Raw genomic sequence first — 13980 nt, 5'->3', positions numbered from 1 at the left:
CGAAGTATGAGGCATTATGTGGCTAGTGAAGGCAGCTGCACTGAAGAGATTGACATCAGAACGAATGGTAAAAATTGAAGCAGCAGAGGCAGAGATATCCTCACTTTGAGGCTTGTGTGGGTCAAGACCAAGAATTAAAGTAGCCCTGATGATGATGATGATCCAAAATACATGATATAACAGTCTGAACAGTCTGTCTAATGATGAGAGGAGTTTATAAACTGGGTGGAGGGCCCCTTTACACATTGATTATCTCACAGTTATGAAGCGAAAATCTCAAGCAGTCAAAAGTCTCATGAACCTTGATTGGAAAAAAAGGAAAATGCCCAGTGGATACACTCCATGGATTAAAGGCTGTTCTTCAGCCAAGGTTATGATCAGGTCTGACCTTGGAAAGCCATTGGCTGCAAATAGCTTCCACTTTTTATACATCATTGGCCCTATTTTAATTTCAGTGAGGATGATTCAGTGAAGAACGTCTTCCTTTGTACTGGTATTGAACTTAATGAAAACGAACAAAAAGTGCGGAGCATGTTCCGCGAGCCAGTCACTGATAATTAAATTCAAACCAATGGTTTGAATGGTAATTGCAGGGATCTCTGACCCTTCCGAGAGCATATAGAAGTAGCATATGAAACAGGCAATGTTAGCGCTTTACAGGGATATTAAATCATGAGTATGTGAACTAGTGAGTGCAGAGAGGAGCTGGAGGTGGCAGTGGAGTGCAGGCACCACAACCACTCGACAACATGGTGTAGGAGTTCACCACAGCAGGGATTAAAGCAACATTATGCAACCTTTTTTACATTAAAATAACATCTTGATGGTACACTGACTTATAATAGGGAGAATGGTGCCTATGTCAGTCCGACTCTGCACCCAGAACACCTGGTCTTGCGACACATAACTTTGGTGAGTAGGTTTAATCTCCAGAGTCTGAACTATAGTCAGTGGTTTAAACTGACACAATCAGGCCCATTACTTACGTCTTAAACCGAGGGAAACATCTCTTATATTCATCAAGAAGGCTATCAAATCAAACACTTTAAATGGAGTTGGTTACAGCGACCTCAGGAAACTTGGGATGATGACGAAAATAAAACATTTTGCCAGTTTTACGGAGTCAGAGCTCAGGTCAACAAATTATATGCTGTGTTTTCTGTACATGAAAACCACTTAACTGTAAATGAAAACCACTTAACTGTAAATAAAAACCACTTAAGTGCTCTGACTCTAGGAACCAACACATTTAATAACCACTTGTCACTGCAGAGGCTCCTGTTGCTTAGCAAAAGTTGCATAGCTTTGCTTTAATGAGGATCTTTGTTGGACCTAGGGGGTTTAGATAAGAAAACAAAGTTGGTGTTTGCATGGCTAATAATCAGCCAGTGACTCACTGTGTGCCTAATGCTTTAGTTTAGAAAATGTCACAGTCTGTCTCCACAGATGATGTAGCTGACCCTGACCCCTACTAAAAGATAACATGCACTGATGATACTAATGATGTAACTCACTTGAATGAATGGGAACAGGAGGCCCACGGTAAAGTTGGCGAGCCAGTTCACGGTGCCGGCGATCATGAAGGCGGCGGGGCGGTAGGACTGTTCAAACAGCTCCCCGGTCAGGATGAAGGGGATGCCACCTGACAGAGAGAAAAGAGAGTTACAACAAACTACACACAGAACTACAACAGAAACAGATGTACAACAACAGAGCTACACAAACCTGATGAGGTGGAAATGGACTTTTAGTTATTAGTTAATTTTGCCACAGTGCTGACATAAGACCTCCCCTTTTACCAGATAGTATTGTGCATTAGTATCTGTCTGAATGAAGAATAAAAAAACAATTCATTTTCTGACTAGAGACTTAGAGGATCAACCGTAATATTGTAACCATCCAATGACGACTTATCACAAGCTATGAGAGTGTGCAAATGTTTTGTATATGTTATATGCTCCTGTAGAACGTCTATATGATATCATGCTACTAAGGGGCAGCTTGTGGGTTCGTAATGGATTATGGGAATGCGTAGTTCCTTAACTCTTAAAATAATTATGTACACAGTTTTGTACCTTTGCCCGTTTTTTTCTCCAATTTACCAGTATTTGATTTGCTCTGAATCAAATGTTTTACGGTCACAATTTAGCTTGTTGCTGGTTGGCCTTCTTCCACACTTAAAACTCTTGTCATAAGGATTTCCTTAAATGTCAATGGAGAAATTAATGAGAGGTTTACATTCAGAACCGGAGCTGTCCTATAGGTGGGTGCATGGTCACTGTCATGCTTTGTAAAGGGCTGACATTTAGTACCACAATCACAGCTCAATGTATTTGAGGTGGTGCCAGCCCTTGTCAGGACTTCCTCTGTTGTGCTCAAGTCAATAGTGTAACCAATGTTTCCGAACCTGCAGGAGCAGATGTTGACATGTAGACACTTTGGTGGCTTCAAAGCAGGAGGTTGACATCTAAGTACTTGGACCACTCAAATATAAAAGGAAGTAATTCATCCTGAGTGATTACTCAAACTCAGTAGAGCACAGACAGTAAAGAGCACAGAGGGACAACTGAAAACACCGGTCACTAATGGTACAGTGTCATTTTGCTGTGTAGTTTAAAAAAAGAAATTGTCGATTTACATGCCACCTTCTCTTCTTCACCAGAAGTCTGCATTAATCAGTTTGTTTTTTTCAAACAATAACGAATTGCCTCCGAGACAATTTACTTTAATTTTTGGTTTGAGTTGTCTGACACGTTTGCTTCAGAGATATACTGTAAAAGCTTCTACTTCACCATCCATTTATAGGCAGCCCCAAAGTTTTCCTGTGAAGCACCACACAGTTCCTGATTGCATTCCAAAGCAACAGTAATAAGTGACTTTGAGGTCTGAAAGGAATGTGGAGGCAAATCTTGTGTCACCACTCTCCTCACGGACACAGGTCATTTCCAACAATTCAGATTCATTTCCCCGATACATTTATCAAAAAATGGTTTGTACAAATTATTCGAGATATTCTTTTCTAAACAGTTTAGATCGAAACGCGATGAGTGGTAGTTCACGGATACACTGAGTGATAAATGGCTCTACTCATATTTACCACCGACTGTTCTCTTCTGTCCAAAAGGAATATTCAATACTTTTTTAATAACTCAAAGCATCTGTTAAATGCTGAAGATGACATTTGAAGTTTTTTTTCTCCATCTGTAAGAAATTACCCAAATAATTCAGCGAAGAGGAAGAAAAGTTATCTAACCAAAGAATACTACTTCCAAATGAACAATAAAACATACTGAAGATTCTCCATAGATCAGAACGATGTGGGCTGTGGTCGCTGCACTGCTCACTGTGCCTACACTGTTTTATATTCTGCAGTTTGTCAGCTGTAAAATACTTTTGTGTGTGGAAATGAAGATGTTTTTAATACCAACATCATGCATTCTTGTTTGAGGATAATAGCCGACTCTAATGACCTGAGCTGGAAACGTACTCAGAATCCGACTGTGTTGTGTTGCCTCGTCACTAAATGACAACAACCCAGGTCTCTGTCTGTGCAGAGACAAATGCAGTAAAAGTCCTTTTCCAAAACATACCGTGTAAACACGATTTCCAAATGCCTCTGCACCCTTGATTGTGGATTCAAGAGGAATGCCAACAGTTGAAAATGTAATGGCTGGTGACATTTTCTGCCATATTTCATCAGCCCAAGGGCGTTCCTGCATGAATCCCTGCTGCAGAGGTTATGCGAGAAAAAAATGCTAATGTGGTCGAACCACCTTCTGAACAGTGGGGGACATGGGGACATATAGAGGGAGGGTGGTCGTGATTTACTTTATTGATCCCACACTGGGGGAAAAAGCACAGTTCATGTCAGGAAAACATAATGACAGATCTATACTGTGATGCCATTTTTTTCTTGTATCTATGATTGATTATGTTATGTATTTGAACGTTTAAATACACATAAATAAAGTGATGGAGTGACACAAAGAGAAACACACAACATTATTATTCACATGCAGCCACACTTTGACCTGATAGAAAAAAAGTAATGGTGTGCAGGTCAAAGCATGATGTGAAATGGTGTATGCAGGTAATATCAGTGAATTGGCTACATGAAGCCACATATCTCACAGGTTTCACCACATCCATCCATGCATTATCAATCAGGCTCCGTCTTTGAGGGTCCGGGTGGGACTGGAGCCAATCTCAGCCGACATTGGGCAAGAGGCAGGGTTCACCCTGGACAGGTTGCCAGCGCATTGCAAGGCCCACACACAGAGATAAAAAATCAGGATGTCTTTGGAATGTGGGAGGAAGCCCGAGTGAAAACCCACATAGAAAGCTGGGAACCTTCCTGCAGTGAGGCGACGGTGGCCACCGCAGCACAACTGTGCCACCCGAGTCCCTCGTCCTTATTTAGCAGTTTCAGTCAGAAAACTCACATTTTAAATATATGGTTAGTTTGTCTCTTGGCAACTTCATCACTTCCCCAGATATGATTACATTGATTTAATGGGGAGCGATGAATATCTTTAACTTCCCCTGTTGGAGCCTGTAGGTGGACACTGGGTTGGTGGAGGTGCTGAATCGACAGGCAGCGATACTGAAGCAGGGCAGGAGAGGCATTGAGGAGCAGAGCGAGAGATGGGAAATCTTTACAGAATAAAAAAAACGCTAAATTGGGAGGGTGTGTATGATAGAGGGTTGTGGGGAGTGAGGAATGCGTTGCCCCATCAATACCTGTTTATAGTATAAATAACGGCAAACATTAGTTGCGATGCATTGCGTACAGTGAGCAGGGCTGTGGATCATCTCTTACCAACTGAAAATAGCAACAAAAACATCAAATGAGCTTTACCCTGCATACTGTAGTCTTCTAAATGTGTGGGTGCTGTATTCTGTCCTCATCTGTTGTCACATAATTGCCTTTGAAAAGTCTGTTAATTAGCTCCAAACCATTTAGAGCTAAATAAAGGAAGGAATGGCTCACAGCAGCCCTCTGAGATTGAATTGCTTGTGATAATACTGTAAATCATCCTGCTATTTAATGCGAGGCCTCGCTGTTAAACAAATATGACCCGATCATTAAAAGTGACTCTGTGTGCGTGTGTGTTCATCTCTTTAGGGCAAATCCTCACCGAGGAGGATAACTGTCAAAATGCTGTTAACATTTCTGAAAAGTTCTTCCACAGTTACAAGTCAAAGTAGAAGGCAAACGACTTCTTTTCCCCCTTTTTGGTAGACAGAGAACATAATTGTGCTTTAAAACCATCATTAAGTTAGGAGCAGTATAGACAGCTGGACATATTTCTGCTGTCAGACGACCGAACAAACGTAAAACAGGGATTCGATCGTGCCTCATAAATGCCACCTGTTAACCAGTGTGAATTTTCTTGTGATGCTGCACTTAAACCATCGGTTGAAAACTCAATTTAATGCTTGTCCGACAGAACAAAGGAAACAAAGAGGATGTCAGAGGAAAGAGAGTTTTCTCTTCTTAAACAGTCGCACAGCAGCTGACAGTGTGAGCAGGCTAACAGTACTTCATAGTTGTGGAAAGGCTCATTCGTGGTATTAACATGTGGTCTGTACTACAGGAGCAGTCCAGTCAAGATCCAAACAGACCAGCTCCACATGTAGTCGTCGTAGCTGTGGCAAACACTTTCAATGAAAGACAGCAATGATGTTATTTCCCTTCTCACTCGGAAAAAGGAGGAGAGTTCCACTGCCTCACAAAGGTCTCAGCTTTACCTCGTCCCATTTTTCCAGGGATATAGGATGACGGTTCTGCTGGTGATGTTAGTGCAGCACCTGAAGAAGCAGAGCACCACACTGGGATCCTATTGCCCCAGCATCTAACAGTCTATACGGTCAAGTTGTCGTTTGGGCATTGTAAAAATATGAAAATGTGCATTTTAGCATAAATTTTGATCATAATTGTTACGATATCAGACGTTAGCCAAAATAAGAGTAAAACAAATATGCTCTCTGATGAGCTGAGAGCTTTGTCCTGGTTAAACCATTTGTTAAATAAGACTTTCAGTGACAGGACTAGGAATTTGATCTTCTCAACTTCCCACAGCATTGATAATGTAACAGCATTTGTCAGCTTAACAAAGTTTCTATTAAGTTTGACACCTGTACAGCTGACTTTAGCGAGTTCATTCCTCTCTTACAATTATTCTCTGAGATTTAACATTCTTCAGAATTCACTTTTTTTGAGATCGTCATCTGTGACGGATGTAGTCCTTGGATTTTGTACAGATTGTACCTGGTTCATGGTCAGACTGGGTACCACTGGTAAAACATCAGTTTCTTCATTTCATTTTAGATGGAAAAGTGCATGAAAACGTGTCACTTGCAAGAAGCAAAGAACTTTTCTCCCATCTTTTTTCCCCCCCTCACGTTTAAACCTGAATAACTCAGCAACACTCACTGTAGAGGGACTTGATAACACTTGGTGGCTGAGCAACATTATAATGCTACATATAACCCAGTATTTTTTTCCTTTCATTCAGTTTAGGCAATGCACAAAACATTATCCTTCAACAAGTCTTCTAACAGTGGGGAAAAACCGGAAGTTGTGGAGGTATTTCCAGAAGACAAATGTCTAGGGGGCTAATTGAGTGCACTTGTCTCCACAGCATGTTCCATGTCAAGCCAAATCTATCTTTTTAGCCTTTCATCGCACTTTCAGTCTCAGACGGCTGGGATACACTAATTAGGATTTGTATGTCGTTTGGCCAGCATATGTCTGTGGAGGGCCTCAGAGGAGACAGGATGTGTTGAATGATGTGTGATGAAAGTACACAGGTTTCCCTTCCAGCCAAAGACCACAGCGGCTCACTGATTAGTGTACATTCAATCTGAGAGTAAATGACTAATTAAAAGAGAGGGCTGCTTTGTTACACCACCATTCATCTCAGAATAGCCACTGTATGAATGTGCCTCTATTCTGCTGCCTCACCTTTTGTACTGACGATGGATTTCAAAGTCCATGTACAGCTACAGCTTACATTAGAATCGCTTCATTCATCGAGTGCATCACTGGGCAGGTGGGTAATGTGTGCGTACAATCACAGAACCCGAGAACAATTAGTGGATCTGCTGGTGCAATTTCTCAGCATCTATATTAGAAAGAATACAACGTGATTTTCTGGCGTTGTATTTGTGACTTCACTGCTTTGCCCTCAGCTCAACCTCCTGAGACAACACATTTCCGGGTGGTTGGCCACACTCCACCAGGGCTGAAGCCTTGATCTGTTGTGCCTCAGGCAGAGAGCCACAGATGATTGGTCAGTGGTGAGAGGGCAGCGCCACAGGTAACTTTTTTCCACTCGCAATTTGTTCTGACAAGGGTTTTAACCAGAACATCTGAATACTTCATCATCATGTAGCAGCAAGGTTAGGCTCATAAACCTCAAGTGCATACAATGTTTCAAAGAACCTATAAAGCTGCCATGCATGAAGAATTTGATTTAATAAATTCTTATTGAATAGATTTTTTTCTAACACAAATTAATGATTCATATCCGTTTCCCTCAATCTGCTGAATTTCCTATTTGCTCTACCTTTGCCCTTCTAGGGACTCATGTGATTTGCTCCACTGGTCACAGATGAATGATATTATCTAACAGCAGCACACACACTATAAATAGATACCAATTATATAACAGGATAATCATGCCACACACACACAGAATATGATCCTCTCACACAAACCCCTGAACCATTCACACACAGCACACAGAAACATGCACATGCATCTGGTCTCCATGCAGACACAGGAAGTGAGCCAAAGTTTAGCTTTGACCTTTAGCAGCAGTTTGTGAATTTCAAATTAAAGGCTTCACATATTATATTTTGTTACATCACTGAGCAGTTTCCACCATTTCAACACAAAATGCATTATTCCATGAGGAGTTAATGTTTGGACTTATTACAATAGGATCAGCAATAGATTTGGCATGATGTGTTCCACCAATAATTAACTTGCTCAGTATTATCAAGGAGTTTGAGCTTTAAATTGCAAAATGAATTAAACTAAGCCTGATTTTTTTTCCTCTCTGTAAATTAAGTGCCCAGAAAAGAATGAATATTTCAACCAATACACCGTAAAAACTAGAGAAGAGCAGTCTGTGTAATGAGGAGCTTAGTGATGAGTCATATGCATTAAGTCATGAGTCATGCTATTCAAAAGGAGGAGTATTAACAGAGAGACTGACACTGACAGTGAAGCAAAAATGTTATTAGAGTTTGAGGACAATGTAGGATGTTACTGTTAAACCCCCAATCACAGAAATACCTTTTTTAACCTTGATGTGAAACAATGTGATGAGCAGAATATGAACTGAAATGCTTCACTGAATTGGGTTTTTAAATAATTATTGCAGTCAAGCGTATGCTGGAGTTGCTGCTGTGAAATCTCATGAACTACATTTTGGAGGAAGGCTGCATGAACTCAGGAGTTGTTAATCAGGATGGGAAAACTAAAAAAGAAGGAACGAGCAAAGGACAAACATAGTGGCAAGGACTCTGCTGTTAGATCTGGTTAACCTGTGGGCATTCATTTAAATATATATACAGAGGCGGGAAGTAACGCATTACATGTACTCTGTTACATGTACTTGAGCGTTTTTTTCAATAAAACGCACTTCTGAGAGTAGGTGTATCGCAGTATTCTTTTTACGCCTACAGTTGTTATAAAAACACTTGTGAAAATTACTTCTTCGTTACATTGAGCCACACACTCCTCGCTACTTCTCCATGTCTATGATTTATTAATTTGTACACCAAGCGATTTCCCGACAGTGACGCCCCGTTTTTTGTTTTGTGATTTTGTCTCTGTTGTATTTATGTCTCCTACTCTGCTGTATTGCGGTTCTTAGTGTGTTATTCTATACACCTGCTGAATAATTTACAAGTGCAATTTGTTGTTACAGGAAGGGAATCGCAATAGTACTTGCTCTAGTTGTGTTTCTTAATTGTTTTTTTTTTCATGAAGTCTAAAGAGGACAAATATTTTGACTGATAACATGTAAGGAATAAAGAAGATAAGTCTTTATGTCCAAGGGCAACTGTCACACGTCCTTCTCCATCTCTTATACGTGTGTTGATTATTCCTGAAGGCAACAATGTGATTGCAAGTCCCTTTTAAACGAAACAAGGAGGTGGTAAGACAAGTCATGTAAGGGGAATTCAATTAAATTAACCCCCACAGGGAACAAATGTCAAAGATGTAGGTCACGTAAATATAGAGGGGAGGGTTAACCTCACAGTAATGCGGCTTTCTTTTTTGGGAGGCTGTTGTTTCAAGGATTAAACTTGATTATAAAAGGGATTTGAAGTAATAGTTACAAAATCTAACACTAACTGCAGGCAATCTAAACGGAATCATGGACCCAAGCACATACAATGTTAGACAACATAGCTGAGATCAGGTCATATACCTGCTTGAAGAAGAGGAGGAGAGAAGGAAACTGGGTGGATAGATGTGTACTTTCCTCTTCAAATAAAGAGATTATACTTTCTCTTCAAAATCGAACTGTAAATACACAAGATTAGGCTTTTTTATATTGAAGAATCATGTATCAAAAGTTTAAGATGTTATCATAAACCTCATTACACTGTCTGATAATGCAGCCATAACTATGAAATTGAACCTTGACCTTTTGAAAACTAATGAAAACGAAAGACTTCAAGATTAAAATAAGATCAACTGTTAAAAATGTTTTATGATACGGAGGAAGTTGAACCCGTTAACGTGTGGGAGGGAGGAAAAACAATTCTTCGTACAAGGATAGAAAGAAAGGAGCTCAGGAGATAAAATAATCAATAAGGAATGTTAAACCATGAAGCAAAAGGAAACTGGCAAATTGTAGTCTTTGAATGAACTTGAGCGAATGTTAACCTCTTCAGTTAACGATCGCTCAAGATAGATACACAATTACTAAAAGATTTTCCAAAACAGGAATATAATTGTAAAAAAGAATAGCACAGGATATAGCTAAATACTACAATTTGTACGATAGGAAAGGAAATAAACCACCACTTTCACTAACTGCTCTTTAGAGATACCAGGAAAAGTAGATGCACTCTCCAAGAGAGATGGACAAACGATGTGTTGCTTGTTAGTGGGGATGCACTCACAGTGATAAAAAAGGCAAAGCTGCAGCTAAACTGGATGAGTTGCCAGGACAAATGCTCTTAGATGAAGATAACATACTTAGGAGTTTATGTGTCACAATGTGACAGAGACGAAAACTTGGAGAATTGGAGAATTGGTAAAGGAGCCTAATTTCCACTGCAGAGCTGCTGCACTGTTCCAAAGATCAGTGCCATACCAGATAACTGATATATATCATATCAGATCATTGTAAAAAGAAAAAAAGAAATGTGAAATGAAAAGATAAAACGGACAAAACAAATATTTTGTGGGATCACTTGATACTGGGGAGGAATTACCATGAATGTCATCACCGTCATCATTACCATCTGCCACAGCTCATATGTTAGCATGCAAACAATGGCATCTATCTAATTATCTTCTAGATATCTCTGTCTGTCTCTGGCATATCTTGGCTTGGGCCTGACAATCGGCTTCGCACTTGATATGTGTATTGTTAAGGGCCCGAGGAAGTGCAGAGTTGAATTTGTTGCGATTTGGACATGCGATAGGTTCAATATTAATAAACTGTGTAAACAGGCGACCAGCTCATAAAGAGAAGTGACGTTGCTCATGACAACAGGTTTATACCTGGCAGCGACAACTTCGGGGTCAGATTCACCAAACTGAATAAACGGGTGAACAGCCTTTTGTGTGCACTGGTGGCTCCACAGTCCCACAGCAAGTCAATTACCGCAAGGTAAAGTTTCAGAAAGAAAGCTGCAAACCATCTATTCAAAACAAACGTGTTCAGACAGATAGATTGGTTTGGAGTAGGAGTAGGAGTTGATTAGTGTGCTTTGATCAAAAGCTAAAAGTTATCTGGCACAGGTAAATAAAAGTTACTAACTAATTCTTCACAAAAGGGTGTTTCCGTACTCCTGTGGTGAGCCAGACATCATTAACCTGATGTACTTTAGGTTTCCTGGCAGAGACAAAAAAAACGACACTGCCCTCGCCAAGGCCAAACAAGAGCATCTGACAAACTCCCTATCGGACCCAGTTCAGGCTTATTTCTCTGCGGCTTATCTGAGACTCACAAGACAAGAGGCCTGTTGCAGAAAACTACTTGGAGTTCTGGTGTGGACAGTGTGCCAAGAAAAAAGCTCTGCCTGAAGAGAAATACAGCGGCCTGATCTCCAGGTCGTCTTTGCTCTCTCAGCTTGGAACACAGATTGTAGATGGAAACCAGAGGAGAGGGGAGCAGAGTTGTGACAAAGCAGTGGCCTTGATTAGAAACTTTATATTACATTCAGTGGAGAAAGGAAATGTGATGATTAATCAAAGTGTTTGTTTCACATGGCGATGGTCATTTTGGGGGGGGATCCTGGAAACAACATCTGTGATAACATATTAAATTCAGTTACAGTGAGGCCAATGGTGCCTGTGGACGGTTGCAGGAAGTCAGGGGAGAGTGTTTGGAGGAGCTTGTGGTCGCAAAGTAATCAATGTCCTTCTTCAGAAGTGTCCTCCACTATAACTGACCGTAGGGTCAGGGTTGAAAAGCAGTGGGGCAGTGGTTTAGCAGCAATTCCCTTCAACCTGCTGGTTCAGCGTTTGCAGTCTGTGTGAAACAATCATTCATTTGTGCAGCTGAAATTTATTCCTGGTAGAAGTTTACAATTGCAAATAGTTTTTTCAGTCTGCAACTTTCCAGACTCATAAATGTTGTCTCTGACCACAGTATGTGGAGAACTGAAAACCACTCACACTCATTTACATGTCGGCGGTTTGAAATACAGTATAGTGAGGCCTCGGTCGCTTTTAAGAAGCCATACAGATCAAACAAAATAAAAAAATGTAAGCGTCTATTTAAATGAACCATTCATTAGAGCTACAAACACAAGATGTGCGTGGATGAGGCCAAATGGCATCACCAGGTACTCTTAATGTGTTTTTTCACGGGGGCCGTTTAAGCTGCTTAAATCAGACCAAGCCATGAACATGTACGGCCTCGCAGAAGGAGATTACTGTGCAAGCCTGTGCTGTTATGGTTTGATAGCCGGGCCGGCAGGGATCAGCATATGACCTGCTCCTCCTGTACTGAACTGACCAACACACTGTCACTGTGTCCGGTTCACAGCAGCTTCATAACATGCATCGATGTAGTTTATAGTTTTGTTGCCTCCCTGTATCTGGGGCAACAGGGGTTTGTGTAAACCAGCACAGTTTCAGCATGGTAAGGGGATTACAAACCATGTCTGCTGTCGAGAACATACTAAGAATAGAGCTAGTTCATTGGTGCACCCCTAATGAAGGCACTCTGCCAGAAAGGTTTTAGTGACTCAGGAGAGGTGGTATAAAAAATAATAGTGCATGTAAAGACGATGTCATGGTAGATAGCTGGGTCAAAGGGCAGGCATTCATACAGGAGAATAGCATGTTCCATACATGATAGCATGAATACGAAAAAACTACTGAACCAATTTTCATTACGTTTTGTGGAGGGATCAAGGAAGAAGCCATTATATTTTGGAGCGGACCAAAATAAATGTGCTGATCCAGGGCAGTGGTTTCTTTCCACATTCTTTGCAGCATTTCCCACATCTATGATGCAATTTGGTGCAGATCCAAATAAAAATCCAGATCTAGTGAATTTAAATGTGGTTTCATTAGGGAACTGTTGGACCTTGCCGGAGGCATGTGCTCTACAGAGTGACCATGTATTTTATTTATCTTCCTTCCTATTTTTTGTTGACACTAACCCAGTTTGGCTCAGTTTTGGGAGCCCTACTCGGTCAGGTTACTGAAATCCACCAATTGTTGGAGGAATTGAAAATAAGTTTCTACCCTGTGTACCACAAATCGCTTTGCAATCTCTTGCATACTAACCAAAACAACATGTTCTTGTCCACACGCTTGAACATGCCTGCAACCATATCTTGGGATTACGGTGCTTGATTGTATTGATTAAACGCAAATATAGTCAATACTTTCAGAGCCTTCAGTCTGTCTTTCCCTCAAGAGAAACCCTGCCCCAGCTGTTGCTGTAGAGCGAGGGATGAATCTAAAAGTGGGGACATCTCAAGTGTACTCTTCCATAGCGAATGTCAGTCTCACAGGAGACATCAGCCTTGGGATGCGCAACAATATTTGGGGGGGAAACCGAACAAGGAATGGCAGCAATCAGGGCTTTGCTCCTGTGGAAGTCCATTTATATGCAGGATCTGATCAAACCAGGCAACTGAGAATTAAAGGGAATTCTGAGGATTTATGATGATTTATGTTTTTATACTAAATGCTACTGTGGCACAATGCACATTAAAATCCTGTTTGTGCTTGATAATAGGTTTTCACACATAGTTAGTCTGAAAAAAAATCTCTCCCTGTAAAAAAGCGGTGACACGTAGAAGACACCAACAAAGATGTCAAGAGAGTTTGCGGCGATAAGAGTCGACACCGGGACCTGTTTGTTGTCAGGAAAAACACGTGAGCGCAGCGGAGTTAAGATGTCACTTCCTGTCTCTGTCTGCTGCACCCAGCTGCTCCACCTCTCGCCTGAATAATGCGGAGGATTTGTTGCTGTTGTGAACACGTCCGTGCAGAAAACCTCCCGCTGCGTTGTGCATGTTTGAAAAGCAAACTGTGGGTAGAGTCCGGACTGAAAATGGCTTAAGATAAATAACAACCAATTAACTTAATGATGTGGTAAACGATGATTAGAGCCAAACACACCCACATGCAAATACGTTCAGGTGCACAAGACCATTTCTCACAAACCTATAGTCCGCCAGCCTTTACTTCCTCCTTCATTATTTTGTTCATCTAATTAAGTCTAGCTCCAGTATTGTCTGCCACACATCATTAGGTTTCAC

The 13980-nt window shown here is 40.9% G+C and overlaps 1 protein-coding gene across 3 annotated transcripts in view; it reads right to left on the bottom strand.

Annotated features, from left to right (window-relative positions):
• Positions 1 to 13980, bottom strand: part of slc2a9l2 (solute carrier family 2 member 9, like 2) — a 110347-nt gene that overhangs the window by 16529 nt on the left and 79838 nt on the right. For all 3 annotated transcript variants that reach the window (XM_035151784.1, XM_035151781.1, XM_047339358.1), the window contains one exon: positions 1515 to 1642. In XM_035151784.1, coding sequence (XP_035007675.1) covers positions 1515 to 1642 — 128 coding nt within the window. The remainder of the gene's footprint in view (positions 1 to 1514; positions 1643 to 13980) is intronic.

The sequence above is a fragment of the Hippoglossus stenolepis genome, chromosome 3 (assembly GCF_022539355.2).
Source record: "Hippoglossus stenolepis isolate QCI-W04-F060 chromosome 3, HSTE1.2, whole genome shotgun sequence".
NCBI classification, from domain to species: Eukaryota; Metazoa; Chordata; class Actinopteri; order Pleuronectiformes; family Pleuronectidae; genus Hippoglossus; species Hippoglossus stenolepis.
This window is presented reverse-complemented; position numbering and strand designations above follow the sequence as displayed.